The sequence below is a fragment of the Schistocerca nitens genome, chromosome 2, assembly GCF_023898315.1.
Source record: "Schistocerca nitens isolate TAMUIC-IGC-003100 chromosome 2, iqSchNite1.1, whole genome shotgun sequence".
NCBI classification, from domain to species: domain Eukaryota; kingdom Metazoa; phylum Arthropoda; class Insecta; order Orthoptera; family Acrididae; genus Schistocerca; species Schistocerca nitens.
In genome coordinates, this window is record NC_064615.1 from 369,445,774 (window position 1) to 369,471,782 (window position 26,009).

General features: G+C 39.4%; 1 protein-coding gene across 1 annotated transcript; it reads left to right on the forward strand.

Annotated features, from left to right (window-relative positions):
- Nucleotides 1–1,337: 1,337 nt before the first annotated feature.
- LOC126236193 (rho GDP-dissociation inhibitor 1) lies at nt 1,338–24,403 on the forward strand. The gene is made up of 5 exons (XM_049945296.1): nt 1,338–1,458; nt 1,740–1,945; nt 2,031–2,140; nt 2,218–2,332; nt 22,488–24,403. The coding sequence occupies exons 2-5, from the start codon at nt 1,753–1,755 to the stop codon at nt 22,685–22,687; spliced, it is 618 nt and encodes a 205-aa protein (XP_049801253.1). The 5' UTR covers nt 1,338–1,458; nt 1,740–1,752; the 3' UTR covers nt 22,688–24,403.
- Nucleotides 24,404–26,009: the final 1,606 nt, after the last annotated feature.

The following is a 26,009-nucleotide window of genomic DNA, read 5'->3' on the forward strand; positions in this document are numbered from 1 at the left end:
GTTCAACTGCTCTTCCAAGTCCTTTGCTGTCTCTGACAGAATTACAATGTCATCGGCGAACCTCAAAGTTTTTACTTCTTCTCCACGAATTTTAATACCTACTCCGAATTTTTCTTTTGTTTCCTTTACTGCTTGCTCAATATACAGATTGAATAACATCGGGGAGAGGCTACAACCCTGTCTCACTCCTTTCCCAACCACTGCTTCCCTTTCATGCCCCTCGACTCTTATAACTGCCATCTGGTTTCTGTACAAATTGTAAATAGCCTTTCGCTCCCTGTATTTTACCCCTGCCACCTTCAGAATTTGAAAGAGAGTATTCCAGTTAACGTTGTCAAAAGCTTTCTCTAAGTCTACAAATGCTAGAAACGTAGGTTTGCCTTTTCTTAATCTTTCTTCTAAGATAAGTCGTAAGGTTAGTATTGCCTCACGTGTTCCAACATTTCTACGGAATCCAAACTGATCTTCCTCGAGGTCCGCTTCTACCAGTTTTTCCATTCGTCTGTAAAGAATCATTATATTATAAATGAGTTAATTTGTATGCTATTGTATGTAATATTGTACTTCTTTGTATGAATGTTTTCTGCAGTTCTGTTGTTTTTCTTGCAACCTTGAATGTAATAGAGTATACAGTGAATTGTATTTATCCTTTCTACAGAATTGTTTTTTTTCCTCCTTTTTTTGTCCGCGTAATATTGTATTCATTGACTTGTCCTACATTAAGTACAATCTTTGTACAGATAGTAATTTGACAGAACTAAATAAAAACGGAAGCAAATCATATCAAATATACCTGTGTTTAAAACCATAGTACTGTGTGTTAATAATTATGATCTGTTACTATCTATTATGAGCTTTGTGTTTACCTCCATAAATGTATTTTTATTCATCAGGTACACAACTTACGAAATATGCTACTGACTGGATGGCGTGTACCGAAATCGAAATAATTTCAGGAAGTCTATACAGAAGAAATAGTAATGATTTAGGAGGTACCTTACTGAATTCTCAAATAATTATGCGTGCTCTCAGATTTCGTGGTAAACTGTTGTATAGTTTGGTTTCTATACCTGTACTTAATGCTTTTTCAAATCTGGTCTACGTTTATTTTTATTTCATGCGAAAATCAAGGCCTCCTGCAAATCAGGGGGTCTGGTGTAATATGCTTTTATGCAGAAAACCTCAGTGATCGTCTAAATTTCGGTTGATCAACTCATTATTCTTATTCTACATTCGAAATTGTTAGTGGTGAAATTGCTGGTGCTACTGGGTTTTGCGCCGTTATCGTGGGGTCTGGCGTTCTTGATTGAAGGTGCGGGCGTCAGAGTAGTCACCTTTGTACAAATGCCAGATCCATTGGATGTATCATCTTTCACGCGAATTGCTTTGTAACTAGGTGGAGTCAGTTTGGTGGTTTCCAGTTTTCGTTTGTTGATTTGGTACTGTTAGGTTATTGAGGTATGTATAAAACAGAGAAATAGTTTTAATTGTGTATATCGCAATTTTTCCATCACAGTTTGGTAGCAGGACGTACGATCTTGTATAGTGACCGGTCGATTCAACTGAAGTGTTTCCATTCACGGTTATGTCTCTGAAGTACCCATGAGTAATATCAGAAAGTCATTTGACAGGGTCTCATAGATTTGATGTTTATAGTTGCAAAGGATTCCAAGCGAGAGTTTTCTGTTCAGAAGTCGCACAGAAATTTTACTGAAAATCTGAGAGTCATTTATTTGCAGTGTTTAGCTGAATATGGCCGATACGGCAGCAGAAGGAATTGAAGATCTTCATATAAATACACCTGAAGATGAGATTGATACAAATTATAAACCTCCCCCAGAGAAGACAATAGAAGAACTCTTGGAAGCAGATAAAGAGGATGAAAGTCTCAGGAAATATAAGGAAGCGCTTTTGGGAGAAGCGAAGGAAGGCAAAATTATTGTTGGTAGGTTACTAACTAGTTATTCGCATGAGAATTTGCATATTATTTTTCCCATTGAAGTTAACTGATATACTTTGATTCCTTACAGATCCGGATGACCCTAGAAAAGTAATCGTGAAAAAGCTTGTTCTGTGTGTAACTGACAGGCCAGATGTTGAACTTGATTTAACTGGAGATCTCACACAGCTAAAAAAACAGGTATCATATCACTTGTATCACATAATGTCACTGTTCTGTAATTAAAGTAAATAAACCTAATCTTTTAATCATTGCAGGTCTTTGTGATCAAAGAGGGTGTATCATACAGAATACGTATAGAGTTTATTGTACAGAGAGAAATTGTACATGGGCTGAAATATGTTCAGAAAACATACAGACTTGGTGTGCCTGGTAAGTCAGTTAAAATGATGTAGGGATTGCTATTAATTTTTAACATATCATTTTGGAAACAAGTATGGCATGGACATACCGTCACGTTTTATACTCAAATTCTTTGTGTTCATAGTAAATTTAAATTTTATGGTAATTTAAACGATTTAGTGGTGAAATAAATCCATGTGTTAATATTCGTTTTTATATTAATGAACTCTTTGTGGAGAGGGAAGGTGCTGAAAATTGTCAAAGGTGGAAATTATCTGAATATATTTCCTGTCTGTGCAGTAGGTCCATAAGTATTGTGTGCGTAACAGTTTGATGCCAAGAGATTAATATCAGTGATACGTATTGGAAGTGAAAGCTAGTGTTTTGTCAACAGCCAGTGAGCGTACCCTTTGAGATTTAATTTTGTGACTGACAAGTATTTTTTATGGGTGTGTGGATCTTTTATAGATACACTTTTCTTGTCTTCTGATTATCATTAAAAAAGTGTATTTTTAGTGAATAAAGCACAGTTAAGTCACTGAGCTGCATGCTGCTGGTTGACAATGCATTCTGTTTCAAACTCTTTATCTCATGCATGTGGCATTGAACAGCTTATAGGACAGCAGCTGTGAATGTGTAATTTTGAAAGGTACTTTGAAATCCTGATTTTTTTTTTAATGGAAATTAAATTTTAAATTCATATTTTGAAGAAAATAAATCTTCTGAACATGTTTTTTGGTAAGTAGTTTTCTCATATCTTATTCCCTGATAACTTAGTTTACCTCAGAGTTTTAGAGTTTTTGTTTGCTTATGCAGTCCTTAAGAATTTGATGACCTTTGACTTCATGTGGCTTAGTGTGATTCTCAGGCCTGTGTTGGCTACAGAACATGTTGGCTACAGAACATATTGGCTACAGAACATAACTTTCAAGGCCTCTTCTTATATTTGATGACTAAAATGCCTAAAATACTGCACCTATTTTCAGGAATGATGCAATGGTGTGGATGTATCCAGTTTCTGTAAATTTTTTGCTAAATAATGAAAAGTGATTCATATTGGAGAAATAGAACTACTTTCTAAATTAACAAATCTTCAGAGATTTTTTTGGGTGTCGCAGCTAATCGTCTGAATATCAATGTTTTGACATTTATTTAAATGCCTATTTTTTATAAGAAAATGCAGAAGATATTTTGCATTCATTACTATTCAGTTAACTCAAGTATTTTACTGAAATCCTTTTGGGTTTCCGTGCTGAATGGCACTAATACGACAAGATCACCCTTCAGATGTTGATATTAATTTTAATTAATGATAAAGGTGCTTTGATGTGTTTGTATCCTTCAAATTGTGTAACATCATTTTTCTGGATACTTGCCCTCCCTATTACAGGATCATATAGTGTCACATGCATGAATTGTGGGATATATTTATAGTTTTATGCTCATGTTTTTCGTGACAGTTATTGCCTGTTCCCATGTTGGTTAATCATGTGTATGCTCTTCGCTACCTTAAAACGGTATGAAACTTGGCAATTATCACATTATCTTCTCACATATTCTCGTGCACATTTTTCTTGATCCTTACTAGTTTTTTCTGTGAAAATTTTCTAATTCACTTTCTTTGATTAATGGCAACTGGTTGCACTGTGTATTTGTACAGGAATTTCTGAAGTGTATAGAAAATAGATGAAAGAGAATTTGTGTAGGAATGTGTATTACAGTGAAGTCAACATTTTCCTCAAATGTGCATTTGTAGTAAACAGGTCATTTTCAGAATTACTTGAAAATATTTAAATTTGTCACTTCAAAATTGAAGGTTGGCACTACATATCACAAGCAAGAGAAACCACATTGTTACAGCATGTGTTTCACATTGTTAGTTGCATTAGTTGAGTTATGTATTATCTTTTACAATCTGTTCACATTTGTAATGTATGGAAAGAAACCACCAGTAAATAATGGTCTCTCACATAACTTAAACTTTAGCAGAATTCGTGTGCTGATTCAGGATACAATAATCTTACTCAGTCTCACTCTAACATTATTTGTGAGTGACACTGCTTAATTATCACCAGCTTGAATAGGTTACTATTTTAGTATTCTAGACTTATGAGGCTAATGCACAGTTCTGTTGATAATCTTTGTTAAAATTACATTAAAGTTGGGTTGTGCTGTGTATTAACTTTCAAATCTGTTACTGCAATGGCTGAATTATCATTCTAAAAAGTGCCATGTTCTGTACTTGTGTATAAACTTCACATTTAACTGGAAGTAAAAAAATCATGTATACATGAAGTACATTATTTAAAGATCTTATACTTCATGAAAATTCCTGTTAATGCTCGCCTCTAAACAATTTGTGAGAGTGAAATACGGTTAGCAGTTTCAAATTTTAGAAACTTGCTTTTAAGTGTAGCTCTATGTTTACTGTAATTGTTACTCAGTTTCCTTAATGTTTTTATCGATAATACAGAAGTAGTACAGTAATGTGAAAAAAATGAAATGAGCTTCTGGTATTGCTGGCCAAGAGGCCCCATCCATGGAAGTTCTGCCACAGAGTGCAAGTCTTATTTCAGTTGACGCCACATTGGGTGACTCGTGCTGGTGATGAGGATGAAATGATAACACAACACCCAGTCCATGAACAGAGAAAATCTCCAACTCAGGCCCGCTGTGTGGGAGGCAAGCATGTTACCACTCAGCTAAGCAGGTTGACACTAATGTGAAGAGATTTGTAAACCATATTAAGAACTACAGGAAAAGTCAGCATTGTGTTCTGCACAACCATCAAGGAAGAATCAAATACCAATAGCCATATCTGGAATAAGCTATGAGTTCATCAAATTTTGATTGCACTAGCATGACAAGCAAAGTTCACAGATTATGGGGAAAAAATCAGAATAAACAAGATGTTGATGCCATTAAACAGGCAGAAAGGAAGTAATGAGGCTAGCATTCCTAATTTAAGTCATGAGGTCAGTGGCATTGGGCAGTCATGGCTGGTGACATGCTGAAGTCCTAGATTCAGTGAGAAGGCCACTTGGTGTACACACCTCCTGAATGAGGTGAAGCAGTCTAAGCAATCATAATGGAGGTGATACATTAGTTATGCTGATAGTCTCCTTGTAACATTTAAGTTTGTGCTCTTAAAAATAGCCTGTTACATTTGTGAATAAAACACACATTTTTAATGTAATAATAATAAGCATTGACAGACATGGGTGTTCTTTCTTGCAATCATCCTTACAGTTGTAGAGGTTGACTTTATTTGAAGACGGTATGTAATAAACTGTTAACAGAAACATAACCCACACTGCGTACTTGGACAAGAATACAATGAAAACTCCAGTTACCTGTCAGCCAAGAGTCTTTCATTTACACATGTGTAACTGTGTGAAAAGACAGTGCAATCTGAAATTGTATCAAGTAAATTGGTTATTTTTCAGAAAATTCCATTTGCTGTTTTGATGTCAGCTGTTTTTGCTTGAGCATAAAGCATCAAGGTGTAATTTCACAAGCTTAATTTTATTAAACGTAGAATTACAGAGGACTGGGAATTTGAATTTTTTGATGTTTGTTTCTGCTACTTACGAATTAATTTGTACTGATCTAGTTATTTATCATTCAGGTGGATACACAGTTTTTTAATACTTTGACTGCCATGGTATAGTTGGGTTACTGACCCCTTGGGGCGATTTACTTTTTCTCAATATCCTGCTTTAGTTTGCTCCGAGCAAACTTTTTAAGTGCAAATAAAGTGGAAATATGACATTTTAGTACCTTTTTTAAATTTTTTGTTTGAGTTACATACAATTCACATGGTCCCAGAGTAAAGGTACCAGGTGTGTCATTTACTGTGTCACTAATAATTTTAGGTTTGTACTCCTGTTAGTTTTTCATTTCACAGCATTGTTTGTGTACAGTTCCATTATTGCTTTCTTGCATTGTTGCTACAGTCTTTATTCAGTGTTGTTTGCTCCGTAACAAAGCAATATTGTGGCAGAAGAAAATGTCTCGTAGAAGTTATGAAGATGAAGAAAGGCATGTACAACAGCATTTTGATGAAGTTATGGACATAAGTGAAGAAGATTCTGTGTCTTTATTTGGTGATAGCTCAGACGAATTTTTACGAGAGGAGACCAGAAGTGAAACTGGAAGTTCTGATGATGGAATCACATCAGTGAAGGTAGGAGGAAGAGTTTTATGTCCACATTCAGTCAAAGAACGAGCTGTAAAAAGCAGGCAACAAAGCACCTCGAACCGTGTTAGTGCCATAACTACTGCAGTTGATTCAGGTTCAATTGAAATAGGGCCTAAGTGTAATATCAGAAAGTTCTGAAGATGAAGGTGACACATTTAGAACAAATTCTAATCAGATTGTCTGGGGGCCAGTTACGGGGCAAAAATATGAAAAAAAACTTTACATTTAGTCATTCCAGTTCTGGTGTCAATGCTTCTGTTGCACGAACTCTCAAAGGCAAGACACCATACAATTTCTTCAGATATTTTGTGACTGTTGAAATTTTAGACTATGTGACTCAACAAACTAATTTTTACACAAAACAAGTCTTAGAAAGTCATTCAGTAACTGTTAATTCACGACTGAAAAAGTGGACTGATGTCAGCAAAACTGAAATAGAACAATTTTTAGGATTTTTGTTATGGCTGTTACTAAATGTAAAACTGAGGATTCAAAATTATTGGTCAAGAAACATGCTCTATCACAACAATGTAAAAAATGTTATGTCACGCAAGCGTTTTGAACTGCTTTTATGTATGTGGCATTTTTCCAATAACAACCAGTGCCCACCGGGAAACCGCTTATTCAAAATTCAACCTCTTATTGATAAATTTCTGCAGAGATTTCAAAGTGCAATTGTTCCGCAGAAAGAAGTTTGCATTGACGAAACACTTGTGCCATTTTGAGGAAGTTTCATTCAGTATATAAAGAATAAGTGCCATAAATTTGTAATTAAATTGTTCAAACTTTGTCTAAAGGGTGGCTACACGTGTAATATGAAGATTTATTTTGTGGTAAGAATGTGAATCCTGGTGTTCCTTTTGCCAATTCTGTTGTGAGCCTTATGAGTGGATTACAAAATGAGGGCAGAATGTTATAGACAGGCAATTTTTACACAAGTGTTCATCTAGCACACCAGCTTCTTGAACAGTCAACACATTTAGTTGGTTTTCTTAAACAGAAAACTGAATCTTCAAGATGTTGTACAGGCAAAACTGAAGAAGGGGGAACACAAAGCAAAGGAAAGCACCACAGGTGTAGCAGTACTGACGTGGAAAGGTAAGAGGGATGTTCTGATGCTGAGTACTGTTCATGGAGAAGAAGCAACAAAAGTTCAAACCAGGAAGGGCACAAAGAAAAAACCAACAATGATAATTAACTATAATCAGCCAGTCTTTTATAGCTCTTTCTGACCAAATGAAGTCATACTCGCATTGTCTAAGGCGGGGTATGAAATGGTACAGGAAGCTTGCAATTGAATTGCTGACAGGATCAGCACTGGTAAATTACTCATGTGATTTACCAACACATCAACAAGAAGAAGATCTCAATCAGAATTCAGAGGAAGTGACTTTGAGACTACTCCATACAGAAGATGCCGACATCTCTCACCAAAGCCACCGCATTACCTGCAGATTGTGCCCTTGTGGACATGGGAGCAGCCAGATGTAGGTGTACAGTGTGCTACGAGAAAATGAAGAATGAATTTGGACGAGGACAAGTTGTCAAGAAATGCAAACTGCATGGAAATGTAAGAATTGTGACTCATATTTTAGCGTAGAGTGGTTTTTCATAAAGCACAGTGCATGCAGGTGTTAGAGAAACAAAGTGGAACGACCCAAATTTTTCAGTTTCATTGTTGCAATTAGAGTTGAGGAATTTTAATAAAACTGTATGTGATTTGCAATCTACTGTGTAAGTAATACGTCGAACTAAATAATAAAAAGAAAAGTTCAATACGACTGAGCCATGTGAGTTACTCATGAATTCAAATGTCAATAATTACTCTTGAGAACCGTAGACCACGAACATGATTTGTTACTGGCACCATAACCTACTATAACACAGAGTCACGGCATGCTCCTGTGAGTTACAACTGCACCACAGAGCTTTAATTGGAAAAATGTCTGTGAGTTGTATTTACTTCACGTGGCCCGAAGAGAATACTTCCTGTGAGTTATATTTAACTCACATGGCAGTCAATGTGTTAAAGGAGATCATTGCCCAGTACGATGTACAGTTCTTGGTTTCCATAGGGGGAAGGCTGAGACATTTATGGACAGGAACTGACCTAGACCTCGCCACAGGTCAGTCTGTCACCACAGCCAAGATTTTTTTTTTTGGGGGGGGGGGGGAGGGTCTGCAATATCACAGTTCTGCTAAATGTTTACAAACTGCACCTTCTTTCCGTTTTATAATTCACTGCTAAGTAATACGAAAAGATAACTCAAAGATAAAATCTATAGGTAGTTTATTTATCCCCCAATTCACATTTCCTGCAAGTTTCCCCCAACAAATCATACCAAAAGATGAGTTTTGGAGAGATGTTTAATGTGGTGTATGTTAGCCTTGCTGCATGTTTAATGTGTCTGTTATTTTCTTTTGTAAACTTGAGACATTTAATGTTATGTGTGCTCAAACTGTGGCGTTTTATGTCAAACTGTGATGTTTTCATGACGTCACTGATCTTGTGCTGTGATTGGCTGACATACGCAACCCAAGCAACCTCCATGGTAAATTACACTGTGTATTTGTCATATTTATACTTGTGTAATACAAAAATATTCGTTTTAAGCGATATAGCACACACAACCACTCAGCTGCATTGTACATTGCTCTGTTAAAATAGCATGTGTCCCCTTGCCTGGATTAAAAATGTTTTTGTTCTGGATTTGTTTACATGTGGTCTGGGTGCACTAAGTTCCTTCGCTTTCGTCCTAGCTGCATGTTCCATAATTTTACCTGATAAATTCCACACTCAATTTGTATTGTTTTCAATCTCATGGTATGCTGCTGTGATTCACAAGAAATTAACTTGCTGATGAATAATACACCCACAAAAGAAACTTGCTAATAAAGAGCATTACCTGCACTCAGCAAATAAGGAAACTAAAGTAACAGGACATACTTTGCACATTTTTTTTCTCTAATCATTCGTGAAACTCCATCTAGGTGGTGGTACTTACATTAATGTACACTCTACATATATTACCATACTCTAGTCCACTCTGGTAAGACATTTGCAAACTTATTTAAACGATGGACATAAGTCAATGGCGGAAACAAAAAAACTCTTAAAACAGTATCAAAACAGTAATACTAAACGTTAGCTTAATGAAACATCAAAGCATAATAGATATACAGAGACAGGGACTTGATAGTTAACTTCCAGCAGCTCTGTTTGTTCCCTGTTGATGTAAGTGCTGCACATGAAAATTTTGTGCAGATTGGTAGGACAACATTAGGCTGAAACACCAGAGCCTTCATGGCACCAATAAGAGCTGTACTAAGAGGAAGCCTTACTCCGCAAATGTCTGCCGCCTAGAGCTAAGTGGCATTTCGAGGTGCAGCCTTAAGACTCGCTACTTCCTGTTCGGAAAATATCACTTGATATTACATGTCAAAAGTTCTGAAAACATTGACCAGCATTATTATTTAAATCTGAGTGGTAAATATGCAAAATGCATTCTGATTATTTAATATCTGTAATATATTATTCAGAAATTTATTCTAATATATTGTTTAGGAGCAGCTCTGCCTCAGCCTTTCCTTTAATTATGAGCCGTGCCTACCATCCACCGTTAGTGTGGTTAAGACGCTTCATGAGTGTGCTCTCTGACAGATTATGGTGACTATCTTTGGAGAAAGACTTTATTTTGCTTAGTTTTGCTTGTCACAACTAGAAAGAGATAATTGGTCACCATAGGACATCAACACCTGTGATATTGCAGTTTTTACACACACCAGTTTATTATGGTGTACACAAAGTGCATTTGCACATCTTCTGTGACACTTCATCTGAGAGTTGTTTTTTTTTTTTTATTATTTTTTGTGTGTGAAGCACATTTATGCCTGTAGTCGTGAGAATGTTTCTCCTCTACTGTTGACTTTGACATACCACTCTACTTTTCCATGTGTAGTGATCATCATATTCATTAAATTACAGAAGGTAGCATCTATTCCCTGAAGCAGTATGTTGTTTCCATTCGGGCATAGTTTCAGTATGAAACTTGATATATCAAGACTTCATTCATCATCATACTTTTGACAAATGGATCAAAACTTATTTTTGTTGAGTTAAAAATGTTATAGTGTAATATATATGGAATGATGTGGCATTCTGAGGTAAAGGAATACTGTTGTGCATAAACTGATTTTCTATCCTGATAGATCCGCTCTTACACCTAACCATTTTGTTCATGTGTTTGCCTTTAAAATATCAATTTTCAAAATAAGGAGCAGCACAAGCAGTTTGAGACCAGCATGCTATCAGCCATTTTCTTAACTAATGACTGAAAATTCATTTTTATGTATTTTTGCTATCATTGGAACTACAGCTGCTGTAGGTAAGTACTGTTTTTGTGCTTCTTTACATGAATGTAGTGAGTAATGAGTAGTGTATCTGATACACCAACAATTTGGCACATTCTGCTTTGACACTACATAAATTTAAGCACATTGGGTTACAATTTCTTGCACAAATGTTAATCCTTGTAATATACCCCCTCAGTGAATTGCTTCTGTTCATAATTTTTGTCCCTTGTGAAGTGATTTAAGTCAGTTACTGTACTTCCAATACGCATTTGAATAGTGCATGGCATATTTTTAAATCTAGGAGCTATCATCATAGTGCCAGGTAATTACCGACTGCTGAAACATATTTCAGCTGTTTTAATATGATGAAGTAACAGTGTATGTTTTCTCAATTGTATTCTAATATTTACAAAATTGTGCTAAAATAAGTTATCCAAATGGAAATTATTTGAATATAGAACACACTTTTCGTACATTCAAGAAGATGACAGATGTGGTCTATTTCAATTTGGACATCCTTCAGGTTTTCAAAAGGACCCAAAAAATCTATTTCTTTGAATGTTAAAAGGAATGGTACAAGGACCACAGGATCAAAGTTGTTACAGGATGGGCATAACATCTAGTGATAGTCAAGATTACAAATCCTTTCCCGTTAGTGTTATAGAGGACAGTTGAGAAATCTTAAATAAGGATACACATTTGACTGTAGCTTAGAGGAATGGCATTGTGTAGAAATAAGGGTGGCTGGGCAGGAATTCATGCTGCTGTTCCTCTCAGATGTGTGTCATGAGTTACATGCTGCCATTCCTTGTTTTGTGAGGTTTAATGAGGATTTTGTGGTGTTAAGATCTATTTTTGAGGTATGGTGAAAATAGTGTGAATGGTCAGGGACTTAATTTCAAAAGCATTTCATAGCCCTGGTGAGGAAGTTGTTTTGAAATAGTTAATAATAATAATAATAAATAATTAATTTCTGTGTGTTTGGAAAACGGAAAAGCATTGTTGGGATTAACTGCAGTTATTCTGTGTGAATATGTATGTTTACCATTAATTTGAAGGTTGTTAAACGATGAATTGTGTGGAAAGGATACAAACTTTCCATGACTACTGTTCACTGGTGAATTAGGCATAGAGTGAAATATGCAGATGATGGTATCTGTTATGTCAAGAAAACGTAAAAACTTATAAGTGTATCTTTGAAAATAAATGATGCTGAAATTTCGGTGATCCAGGTTATAATAATGTTGACACTGTTAGCAATGAATGTAAGTACTTGATTTGCAATGGGATTTACAAATTTGCGTCTGAGTGTTTTGTCCTGCAACTGCTATACTTTTATCTACTTTATGACAAATTGTCAAATGGAAACTCTTAACTGTGCATGAAACAGATTTTGTAGATATGTGTTCAGGGTGAGATTTAGGGGAAGACCAGCAACTGACTGACTACCAACTTAATGCTACTGCCATTCTCAATGTTAGTCGTCCACGCTACGGAAACTACCTTCCGCACCTCAACAAGTGAAATTTTGTCCTAACATTTATCTTATTTTCAGTAATTGACAAATTCCATGTGTATAAAATTCTGGCACCTGAAATTATAGCCTGCATGTGACACCTTCTTGCAGTTTTTTGATAGTCATTGGTTAGAGCCAAGCCGCTTCTTCATGTGCATGTAGGGTGAAAATCTTATGTAGCCCAGTGCAGGCTTTACGAGATGCTAAATAATTTCTCATTTGAACTGACTAAAAACTTATTGTTTAATGCACATTGGCTGGTTGAGGATTGTCTTTCAAAGAAGAAGTCACTAGTACTAAAAGAGACTGACACATATTTTGTACGAATTGCCTTAGTTTTGTTAGGTTAGTGGTGTTTAACGTCCCGTCGACAACGAGGTAATTAGAGACGGAGCGCAAGCTCGGGTTAGGGAAGGATGGGGAAGGAAATCGGCCGTGCCCTTTCAAAGGAACCATCCCGGCATTTGCCTGAAACGATTTAGGGAAATCACGGAAAACCTAAATCAGGATGGCCGGAGACGGGATTGAACCGTCGTCCTCCCAAATGCGAGTCCAGTGTGCTAACCACTGCGCCACCTCGCTCGGTGCTTAGTTTTGTGAATGTCACTTAGCAGATAGAATTGTCATTCCTAATACCATAAAATCAATAAATAACTCATTCGAAATTTTAAAAAAATAATAATTATAACATTTCTGGCTCACAATTTGGTGCCTCCCTGGGAGCCCGGGGATTAGAATAGGCCCGAGGTATTCCTGCCTGTCGTAAGAGGCGACTGCTTTTAGTCTCTCATGTTTTGGCCTTTGTGATGGTCCCCTGTCAGGTTTGACCTCCATTTCTCAAAATTTTCCCGAAGAGCGAGCCAATTGGACAAGGGCGCTTTACATGGTGCATCGTGTCCATCATGCATTGAGATCTTTAGCCCACTTTCTTGTCGTCGCATTGCAGTCCCGCCCATTCTCCATCTCTTGGGCGATGACACCTTTTCCACCAAGCACTATGTAGTGTCACTTTCTGTGCCAACGATGATGGACTTCTTTGCACCTCATATCCAGCACTTTAACCAGTCCGTTGTGGTGGGGCCGCCATGTACCCTGTTGGTTGTAGCTGCCTGACTACACGGGGATCGCTTTGCTGATGATGCCTGCGCCATTAACTCCCCATGTATGCCAAGGAGTAGATGCCCATCACCCTCGGGCATCGTTACTCCCGGCAATGGCCATCCTGTCAGGTGGCCTTTGCTGTGGTTGGGTGGCACCCGTGGAGAGGCCTTCTGGTTGGAGTAGGTGGCATCAGAGCGGATGACACTCCATGAAGCGTAGTACGTCATCTCTTGCTGTTGGTCCGCCACCAGGAGTCTCTAAGCGGGCATAGTCTAACTTCAATGCTAAGAAATATGACCCCAAGTCATTCCCCTCCCTGGCCACACCATGGGAGGAACGCGAGGCTAAGGATGGCAGTGAAGCTTATTCGTCCCGGTACCTCGTATGTACGAGAGTTGATGGAGAATCTTTCATGTCCGTGAAGCCTCAGTCTTTTTTGTGGAGCATTTGGAGGACAAGTTCGGGGAAGTGGAGGGCTTGTCCAAAATGCGCTGTGGGTCAGTTTTGATAAAAACAGCATCCTCTGCCCAGTCACGGGCATTACTTACTTGCGGCAAGTTGGGATATTTCTGTTACTATCACACCTCATAAGAGTTTAAATATGATCCAGGGTATTATATTCCACAGGGACCTTATTTTGCAGTCTGGCAATGAGCTGCGCGCCAATTTAGAGTGGCGAGGTGTTCATTTCGTCCGTTGCGTCTATCGGGATCCGAGGTATAACCAGGTTGCCACCGGTGCCTTCATCTTGGCCTTAGAGTTGTTGCCCCATCAGTTCCTTGCATTCCTGTCACGTCTCAGAACCAGGAGACTACACTTGCCCCCTTGATGGTTGGGGGCTCTTCTCTCCCTATTGCTCGTGCACCACCTACTTCAGGAGCAACCCCCCCCAAACTCCGCCCCTCAACCATTGGGGATTACAGTCCCCATTTCTGAACCAGAGAAGCGTAAGACTTCTTCGGCTACTCTCGCTAGGAAGGGTTCCCTTGGGTCACTCCCTTCCCAGGTTTCTGCTAGTGGGAAAGATGACACCTGCCAGTGGCTGAAGAGCCCAAAAGCAGCTGGTCGTAGGGCTTCACGCTCATCCTCAGTCCTGGAGACTGTTTCAGTGAAGTCCTTCCAGCCAAGGAACAGCACAGGAAATGACACAGGAAATAACTGTCTGCAATGTATATTTTCCTCCGAATGTATTAGCTACACTGATTGATCATCTCCCTGTACCTTTCTACTTTTGGAAGATTTTAACGCCATAACGCCTTGTGGGGTGACACCGTGCTTACTGGCCGAGGCAGAGATGTCGAAACTTTATTTCTCAGTTCGACCTCTGCCTCTTAAATACTGGAGCTGCCACACATTCCTGTGTGGCTCGAGGTAGTTACACCGCCATTGATTTATCAATTTGCGGCCCAGGACTTCTCCAATCTATCCACTGGAGAGCACATGGCGACCTGTATGGTAGTGACCACTTCTCCATCTTCCTGTCACTGCCCCAGCATCAGGCCCATGGACGCGTGCCCGGATGGGCTTTAAGCAAGGCTGTCACCATTGAATCTCCCCCACACGGTAATATCGATGTGATGGTTGAGGAGCTGACTACAACAATTGTATCTGTGGGAGAAAACATGATCCCTCACTCTTTAGAGTGCCCCCGGTGAAAGGCAGTCCCTTGGTGGTCGCCGGAAGTCGCTGAGGCAATTACAGAGCATCAGCAAGCTCTACAGCAACATAAGCGGCACACTTCCCTAAAGCATCTGATAGCCTTTAAGCGGCTCCCCGCCCGTGTACGCCAGCTTATAAAATGACGGAAACAGGAGTGTTGGGAGAGGTACGTGTTGACAATTGGGTGCCATATGTCGCCTTCCCAAGTCCGGACGAATATCAGACGTCTTTTTGGGTACCAGACCTCGACAGGTGTCCCTGGTGTTACCATCAATGGTGTGCTGTGAACCAACGCAAACGCGATTGTTGGGCACTATGCTTGAGCCGCTGTGTCGGGGAACTCCCCCCCCCCTCCCCCCTAGCCTTTCGCTCCCTCAAACGGCAGATGGAAAGGAAAGACCTCTCATTCACTACACGCCACAGTGAACCCTGTAACACTCCATCTACAGAGCGAGAGGTCCTCAGCGCACTTGCACATTGGCCTGACACAGCTCCTGGGCCAGATCGGATCCACAGTCAGGTGATGAAACATCTTCAACCAGATCTGGTGTGATGGCGTCTTTCCATCACAATGGCGGGAGAGCACCATCATTCCAGTGCTCAAACCCGGTAAAAACCCGCTTGATGTGAATAGCTATTGGCCCATCAGCCTCACCAACGTTGTTTGTAAGCTGCTGGAACGTATAGTGTGTCGGCGGTGGTGTTGGGTCCTGGAGTCACGCTTACTGGCTCCATGTCAGGACGGCTTCTGCCAGGGGCACTCTACCACTGATAATCTTGTGTCCCTAGAGTCTGCCATCCGAACATACTTTTCCAGACGCCAATACCTTGTTGCCATCTCTTTTAATCTATGCAAAGCGTATGACACCACCTGGCGACATAGTATCCTTGCCACATTATATGGGTGGGGTCTCTGAGGCCCACTTCAGATTTTTATCCAGAATTTCCTGTCGCTCCGTACTTCCCGTGTCCAAGTTAGTGCCTCCCATAGTTCCCCATATCCAGGAGAATGAGTGTATCACTATTTTTAGTGGCCATTAATGGTCTAGCAGCAGCTGTAGGGCCTTCCATCTCACCCTGTCTGTATGCTGACGACTTCTACATTTTGTACTGCTCCATCTATACCGGTGTTGCTGAGCAGTGCCTACAGGGAGCCATCCACAAGGTGCAGTCATGGGCTCTCGCCCACAGCTTCCAATTTTCAGCTGCTAAGTTGTGTGTCATGCACTTCTGTCGGCATTGTACCATTCATCCAGAACCCGAACTTTACCTTCATGATGATCCACTCACTGTAGTGGAGACATCAATTCTTAGGAATGGTTTTCGATGCCCGATTGACTTGGCTGCCTCACCTTCTTCAGCTTAAGCAGAAGTGCTGGGGGCACCTCAATGCCCTCCGCTGCCTGAGCAACACCAACTGGGGTGCAAATTACTCTACTCTGCTGCAGCTCCACAAAGCCCTTGTTCAATCGTGCCTTGACTATGGGTGTCTGGTTTACAATTCTGCGGTGCCCTCAGCGTTGCTTGTACTCGACCCAGTGCACCACTGTGGCATTTGCCTAGCGACAGGAGCTTTTAGAACGAGTCTGGTGATCAGTGTCCTGTGGAGGCCGGAGTCCCTCCATTACTGGTTAGGCATGCACAAGTGGTCGCCAGTTACGTTGCACACATTCATAGTTCTCCTAAGTATCCGAATTACCCTCTCCTTTTTCCACCAGCAGCAGTTCATCTCCCACATCGGTGGCCCAGGTCAGGGCTAACGATTGCGGTTTGTGTGCATTCCCTTCTGTCTGAACTGGAATCCTCCCCTTTACCACCTCCCATCCAGGTCCGTCCGTATACATCTCCATGGTGTACACCTAGGCCGCAGATTCGTCTGGACCTTTCGCATGACCCCAAGGACTCAGTAACTCCTGTCACTCTCTGCTGTCACTTCCTCTAGATTCTTGATTTGTTCCGGGGCTCTGAAGTGGTTTACACAGACGGCTCAATGGCTGATGATCATGTTGGCTTCACCTAGGTCCACAGAGGCCATTTTGAACATCATTCCTTTCTTGATGGCTGCAGTGTATTCACTGCAGAGTTGGTGGCCATCTCTCGTGCACTTCAGTATATCTGTTCATGCCCCAGGGAATCTGTCTTCTGTGTACTGATTCCTTGAGCAGCCTATAAGCTATCCACCAGTGCTACCCTCGCCATCCTCGCCATGCATCCAGGAGTCCATCTATGCCCTCGACCGGTCACTTTGTTCAGTGGTGTTTGTGTGGACCCCAGGACACGTCAGCATCCCAGGCAACGAAGTTGCCGACAGGCTGGCTAAACAGGCTATGCGGAAACTGCTTCTGGAGATGGGCATCTTTGAATCTGACCTGCGTTCTGATTTATGCTGTAGGGTTTTTTGGCTCTGGGAGACGGAATGGCATAACAGTACACACAACAAACTGTGTGTCATTAAGGAGACTACGAATGTGTGGAAGACTTCTATGCAGGCTTCTCACAGGGAATCAGTTGTCCTCTGCCAGCTCCGCATTGATCACACTTGGGTAACCCACAGTTGTCAGTGGCCCATATTCTGGTGCAGTGTCGCACTTTGACTGCCCAGCAACGAAATGTTGGGTTTCTGGACTCATTGCCGCTAATTTTATCTGACAACGCCTCATCTACTAATTTAGTTTTACATTTTATTCATGAGGGTGGGTTTTATCATTTGATCCAAGTTCTAGTGCATGTCCTTTGTCCCTCTGTGTCCTCTGCCCTAGTGCTTCTAGGGTGGAGGTTTAAATGCGTTGCAGAGTGGCTGGCTGCTCCTTTTTTATTCTCGTGCTCAGCCAGCCATGGTAATCTGACTAATTGTTTTAATGTCTTCATCCCGTTTCTTGCGTTTCTGTGGTTTTCTTGTCTCCTTTTGTCCATTTACATGCTTGTTGCCCTTCGTTCTTGTGATTTTTCCTTTCATTCCGTTTTGAGTTGTCACTCATTTATTTTATTCTTATACTAGTGGCATTGTTTTATTCAGAACAAGGGACTGATGACCTTGTAGTTTGGTCCCTTCCCCCCCCCCCCCCCCCCCCCTCTTTTAATCCAACCAATCATAACTTGGTGTGCCTTTTTGGTGAGGCAGTAGATCCCACAAATTTGGACGCCTTTTTGTCTTGTTTGCACATGAAATCCATTGCCCATTAATGCACAAAATTGCATTATAGGCCACCTCATATGTTCTAATAAAATGTCCAGAGAAGCAGTCCTCTGCTGAAGTTTGTGCTGCTGAGAATGGAGTTTTTGACTCAAATGAACACAGAATTTTTGGTGCCCAGAATTTCCATTTGTGATCTCTTGTAAAACATTGAGCTAAATCAGGTTAAGGTCGTCTGACAGTTCATAGCAAAATAATTGTGTGCACAATTATTTTTGTCTATTTGATGAATCACTTTGTTGATAAATACAGGACAGCCAAATATTATTGTCCTGATTACTCTGTCCACCACTTGTGCAAAACATGTTCATTTCATTTCATGAGTTTCACAATGAATGTCAAGAGATTAGAGATCTCCACACTAAAAGTAATATTGTTGAACAGATTTTACATTTGGTGGGCTTTCCAGTTGCAACACTTATTTGAAATAGCTATGATAAACAAATGACTGACAGTTTGACATGCTTGCTTTTCAACTTCAAAAGCGCTGATACAAGTCACCGATCTAATTGTTCTCTAAAGAAAAATGAGGAATTAGATGTAAAGAAATTGTATTAGAAGAAACTTGTGTGCAAAATTGTTAAAACCCAAATCATTTTGTCACCCACCAAAGGTTCTCATGACAGTCCACTTGGAGCTAATGGATTGCCAACTTTAAATGCCTGCAAAACAGTGAAAGTAGTGTAAGAAAATAGTGAAATCTAATTGCTGAAAATTGGGGAAATAATTGTACTAAATTTTCATTGATAGCATTCAGCCCAAAAATTACAGTGGTGCTCAGTTATGCAGGGTGTCCCAGATGTCTCGTAATGAGTTATAGTGTGCTTCCTGGCCCATCGCAGGCAGTGCCAGATAGTGCTTCCACTCCTCAGAGAAGGGCAATGGATAGTACATTATGGAGTGAATCAAGAAAAATAATTGTCACTGAACTGGAGAGCAAAAGGAACTGCTCCAACCCCTATCTCAGCCTATAGGATGAACAGTGACATACTTAAGGACAAGCTTCAGATCTCTGAGAAGAATTTGCAAATTTTGTATGGATAATCCCGGGAAATAACCAGAAACTCCTGGCAAAAAGAGAGAAATTCAAAGTTTTTCTGTTAGGTGATGCTTTGGACCTGCATTCCCCTTTGTCTGAATTATTTTAAAGTGTTCATTTGTGTGTGTGTGTGTGTGTGTGTGTGTGTGTGTGTGTGAATTTGTTTGCCAGTAGGTGGCTAAAGTCGTAATAACAAAATCCATTTTTTTTAGAAACCTCCATGTTGTGTTATGGTTAAGACACTGGCTTAGTAAGCTGAAAGTAGTTGACTTGAGTCCTTCCATATGTTAGTTTTTTACATCTTAGTAGAAATTACTGTCTTCATTTATTTATTCATGGCTGCATAGTGTGATATCTGGGACCGTAACCTACACGACTGTACAGGCAGTTTAAAGAACTCTGTCCTTCCCCTGGGGACCTCTCCTCATTATTAGCAACTATACATCCTGCGTAGAATGCAGTCCTGCTTTTGGACTTCTTTATTCTTTCAGTTACGCCAAAATTATGTTGGATAACTTTTACAAGGGCTTCTTCAGATAATCAAAGACATCTACTTGGTGCAGTAGACTACTCCCAGCCTGCAGAAATTTTGACCAGTACTCAAGGAAAATATTGAATGGACATCAGGGTAGTCCATCTTTGCAGAATATTTTGTTGTCTGTGAGATTCACGTGGAAAAAGTGTAGAATGAGAGGTCTGTACTGCTACAGCATGGAGATATTATTGATTGGCAGTCGCATTTCATTTTAGAAATGAAACAGCCACAGAAATGTTCTGTCTGGTCAAGCTTGGATAGACAGTAATATGACTGTTGGTAAATGTTAGCAGAATGATGATGTAGGCATTATGGGATGGGGAACCTCCTCCAGAAAGTGTTGTATCAAGGAAGGGTTTTTTAAGAAGGTCAAACTAAAATTCTGGACTAAATCCACAAAAGGTGACTCCCATGGTCAGATTAATTGTGGAAAATTTGAAATGTGGTTTACAAATATGTTTCTCCCAAATCTTCCTCTTAAGTCAATCATTGTGATACAGAACATTCCATATCATAACAGAGAGCCGGATAAGAAACCCACACTGTATGATATACCAAAAGTAAGAATGTTGCAGTGGCTGCAAAAGGGGTATAGTGCCTGTAATGAGAGCATGAGGGGGCAGGCCCTGTTTGCTCTAGTTCAAGCATGTAGACCTACTTAAAGAGTGTGAGATCAACAACATATGATTTGGGCGCAGTAAAACTGACTGTTTGTTACCACAGTGGAAGTCCCACTACTGCAGATTTTGAATTTTATATGAGGAGTGATGCAGAATTAATAGCAACAACTACCATTGTTCAACAGGAAACTATAAATTTATATTTCATGACTCCTGTAAGCTTTTATCATGCCCATCTCAGTTTTTACTTCTGTAGATGCACCATATCCAGCAGTCAACAGCTGTTACAGCAGCAGCCAGTAGGTGGCACTGCCAGCACTGTTTGGAGCACTTATTGTATGTGAAACCAAGTGTGGTGCCAGCACTGTGTAACAGTGCGGCTTGTTCCCCTGCACTTCCCATCTTCCCTCAGCAGCCTATGTACTGGGAGGCAGAGGATAGAGTTTGCTTCCTCTGCTCCCTGGAGTCCCCTCAGAATTCATTCTTATTCTTCTTAATAGGCTATCTCTTTAGGTACCCTTTTTAAATCCATTGTTTACTAGATTTTTTTAATGATCATGCCTTTCCTATGCCTGAATATTGACCATTCCACTTTGAACACCCTCTGTAAGCAAACATTTTTGCAGTCTCTGTTAAGTTAGTTGGCCGAATTCTCTGTGTGCACAAACATGTAAAGTGCTACAATGCTAAAGTACTTCTCTCTTACAGCTCATACTATTAATGTTATAACAACTCAGAAAAAAATTCAAAGTGTGGGAATAAACACTGTCTGCGTATGATGTTATGCCATTAAATAAATAGTCCGGGAGAGTAAATAGTATAATGTATGGTAAAACTTTACAAAGGGCTGTCCACATTATGAACTTGAATTATGTGATAGTAACACTTGCCACGAGGAATTGTGGGAAGCTGCTAATAATAATAATAATGTGGAAGCAATTATGGAAAGTCAGACAGCTATCTATAATGTCGGTGCACTGTCTAGTCCCGTGCAGCGATCTTATATAGACAATAAAGTGCCTTAAATGCTATCTGTATGTGCACCAATCTGAGGTCTTTGAATCCAGAAGGATATATTCTTTTGACACTTAGTAACACCTTCTTCCTGCACTTTGGAACAACTTGTGTTCTTCTATTCCCCTGAATATGTCCATTCTTTTCACTTTATCTGCTCTCCCATGTCTCTTTTCTTTTCTTTCAAAAGTCACTTTGTTGAATTCCGCAACACATTTGCCACCATATTTATCACTTTGTTTCAATCATGTTTCCACACACATTTCTCTACAATAGTTTTTCCAGCCTATTACCATCTTCAGTTGCACAAAGTTAATCTGTTTAACTTGTAGATAAATCAGTGGCAAAATTTTATAAAACTTTAATTTGCTTCCCAAACCCAAGAGTTACATAAATGCTGCAGTTACCTCTATAGTCTTCCATTTTTCAACTTTACTGCGTACAATCAGTACCTTTATGAGCAATAATGCTCTTCATTTGACTGCACTTTGCATTTTCGTTCTCTGGCTGTGAATTGTGCACCACTTTGCCAAATTACTTTCATAATTCAGAAAGACATAGTCATTAAAATGAAGTCATTCTCACACCTGAACTGCTAAAACATTGGAAGAAAATTGTATTCTGTTCAAAAGAGGGAATTCTCATAGGTTACTTACAAGAACACCAAATGAAGCATTAACAACTACAGTTGCCTTGTAAGATGTTTAAAAGACTGGGAAAGTTAGCTCAGATAGTTAAAAATTAACGTATGTAAAAATTGTGTGCTTTTGATAAAAATTCTTTCGGTTGGCCTGATATGCAGTGGTTGTTCTTGGTGGTGCTAAACAGAAAGTAGAAGTGAACTTACTTTGAAGCATTGCATATGAATACAGGTATAAAATAAGTTTGTTTGTTGGTGAAACTCCTGTTCATTTTTGCCAGTAACTGAAAATGTTAAAAATTTCTGTGTTACAGTGGACAAGATGACACATATGGTAGGCAGCTATCCCCCGAAGACTGAAGTGCAGTCATACACGACACCACCTGAAGATGCGCCATCTGGGATGGTGGCACGTGGAAGCTATATTGTACACTCGCTTTTTACTGATGATGATAAGCATGAGCATTTGAAGTGGGAGTGGAGTTTTGAAATAAAGAAAGACTGGAAGGACTGAATACCACTTTTGCAGACTGTGTGTGATTGCCGAGAAAAACCAGCTGTTGGTGCTGTTAGTTGCCTTGCCCTGTCCTGACATTATCCTAACCTTTCTGCTGGGAAAAAAAAAATCTGGTACACTCCTTTTATATTCCTGTCATATAGACCATGCTCCTGTGTCCCTATTGTTTATATTTTCACCCTGCACACTGAAGTCTCTTGTAGTGGTTTTCCAGGTTGTTTTGGAGGACCGTACCACTACTGCATTCTAATTTTATCTTCCATGATGCAAATTGCTTACAACACTGGTCGGAAAATATGTTGTTCAGGTCAGGAAAATTGCCTTCCACAACTCTTCAGTTTGTATTATACTTGATTTGTATTAATTTTGTCACTGTCAATTAGTGATGTAATACCTAACAATGGTACTTACCAACAGAATTGTAAATCTATTTTCCTCATAAAAAGTATTAGTTTAGGTGGCATTTTTAGGTTGGTTTTATAGTGTCAGTACTTCAGAGTAGTTCATTTCTTTTTGTAATACTGTTTTGTAATTTACTGTTTCTGTTCTCACATTGCTTCCATTTCCATGGCGAAGCTGTTGTGATTGTGTTTCCTGATACAGTTTTGTAGTTTTTATACTTGCAATATATATAGATAAGAGATCCTGTAATGAGTTTCATCACATTTCTCTGACATTATGTGCATTCTAGAGGATAAAAATGTCAATACTTATTCTTACATAATGAATTCACCTGTGTGTTCATATGTCAACAGCATATCTGTGCAGTATTATTGCGCAGTTGTCATTTGTTCCCAATGATATCTGAGACTCATATTCTTTTCTGATGATGACAGTATCTGCACATTATTCAAAATTATAAATCTAATTTGCATTTAATGTGTAAATTGTATGTAACTGAACAAATTTAATTCCTCTGAACTTTGACATTTGAGGAGACTATAAATCAATAGTAAATAGATACTAGTTTTGGATATATTGGAATTGAGGAGCATGTTTCCCAAAAGCAGGTATTGTTTTTTATAATACTTTAGAAACCAAAGTGCAATCTAATTTTAGTATTAATTGAGACCAAGATAAATATAGCCTTGAATGTGCAGGTTGCATGTGTCATAAGTTGGGGTGAATTGGAGTTGGAGCTGGCTGTGTACTGGTGGAATGTTGAGTAGGTTTTCTGGTGCATGTTTGGAGACATGTGCTACTTATTCATGTACCATGAGGGCCCGCTACACCTCGTTGTGAAACTGGAGTCATAGTATTTTGGTGGAAATTTTTTTATTGACATAGTCTGTAGTTTAGGTGAACCTATTTAGACAGTATTGAAACTTTTTGATATTGTCCACATGCCTCGATGCAAAGTAGCCTTTATGTAAAGAGTGTAGTTTCTTAAAAATGTGGGATGTGAAGAAATATTTACTTAAACTGTGCTACAGCTTATACACATATATATATTATATATACATTATAAACATTAAGCTTTTGTTTCACTTTGAGGAGATGGAAATTAAAGCGTCTTAGGTATGATGGTGGAGCTTTCATTATTTATTAATGCATCTGCTATTATAAGAACAATGTTGGAAGTTTTGCCATTATGTTAAGGATGTGTGTTTCTTGATTAAGTGGAGATGTAACAAAATGTGATTAAATGGAGATGTATAAGTGTAATCAAGTGTTTGCTGTTGCCTTGGAAATACATTTATGTAATGCACTGTTTAGGTTTTATTTCATTGGTTCCCTGTAAGAAAAACCGATTTTTTTGTGCTGTAATGAATGAAAGGTGGTAAAATAGTAAGGAAGTGGCTCTAATAAAGATCAAAAAGACAAAGGGAGAAAGGATAAGCAAGGTGCATTAACTTTCAGGAGAGTTATCATTTGTAGAGATGTTGGATATTACATATGTACAATAAGAAGTCAGTCGGTTGGAAAATAGAACAATGTTTCATTAATATTCTTTCCTCCCCTGCATTTTTTCACAGTAGTAAGTTCTTTCATCTGGGATTTCTATCGTTAGTTCCCCCCCACCCCCCTCCCCTGCTTTTCTTTTTACCCTGGTCAACTACCCAGATGAGCTTAGCTAGTTATGGTCAGTTAATGAGGACACGAACATTGATTTTCCTGTCTGGTAAGTACTTGGTGCCACGAGTCGTCTGTATTCAGTTTGTGAGAAGGTGCAAATTTGTATAAAGAAATCCTCAACCTTGCAGTTAGCTCGTATGCCAGCTTGTATGCCAGTGTGACAGATAGTTGTTCAGGTGAAATACAATAGTTCTAGGGCAGCTGACGTATAAATGATTCTGCATGAGTATGACTATTTCCCTTTGTGACAGTGAGAAAATGGGACCTACTAATCAAAATTAAGGTAGGTTGGGGAAGGGGACCTACTGATGAATTCTAATACACTGTCATTTAAGATTTTTGTTTTAACATAATGTTGTTTACGTAACCATGAAGGGTAGCCTTCACAAATGTAGAACGAGTTGAGGAATACACTACCTCTATGACGACAACAGAGTGAAATTTTCACTCTGCAGTGGAGTGTATGCTGATATGAAACTCGCAGGCAGATTAAAACTGTGTGCTGGACTGAGACTCAAGCTTGAGACCTTTGTCTTTTGCAGGCAAGTGCTGTACCAACTGAGCTATTCAAACACAACTTGGAAGGTAGGAGATGAGGTACTAGCAGAACTAAAACTGTGAGGATAGTTTGTAAGTTGTGCTTGGGGTAGCTCAGAAGGTAGAGCACTTGCCTGTGAAATGCAAAGGTCCTGAGTTTGAGTCTGTTTGGTACTGTTTTAATCAATGGTAACAATAATTTGTCAAGTGCTAATCTATTAAGAGTGGAATTACAAGCACATTGCAATCAGTGCTCTCTGTGAGACTGAACGCTGTGTGGTAGTGTCGTGGGCACATGACATAAAGAAAGTAAATGAGTAGAGCAGCAAATTTGAATGAAATAAAGCAACTTTGACAAAGGGTAGTTAGGGCCCAGCATCTGGGAACAAGCACCTAGTAAATTGCGAAGGTGGTTGGCTATTCATGTACTGCTGTCGGGGAACATCTAGAGCATCTGTGAAAAGTGGTTGAAGGATGGTGAAACCACGAGTAGGTGACAAGGTGTTAAGATATTTGTGTTTCACCACAGAACATGAAGCTTGGAGCCTTCATTCTCTGTACAGGGATCAAGGAGACTGATCCTGGTTCAGTGGAAACATGTTGCCTTGTTACACCAGGTTCACAGTGGTGCCTAGATAATCCATCATACAGGCAAATAGTTGCTTGAAATGTGCACCACACCACAGATGCAAGCTGATGGGGTGTA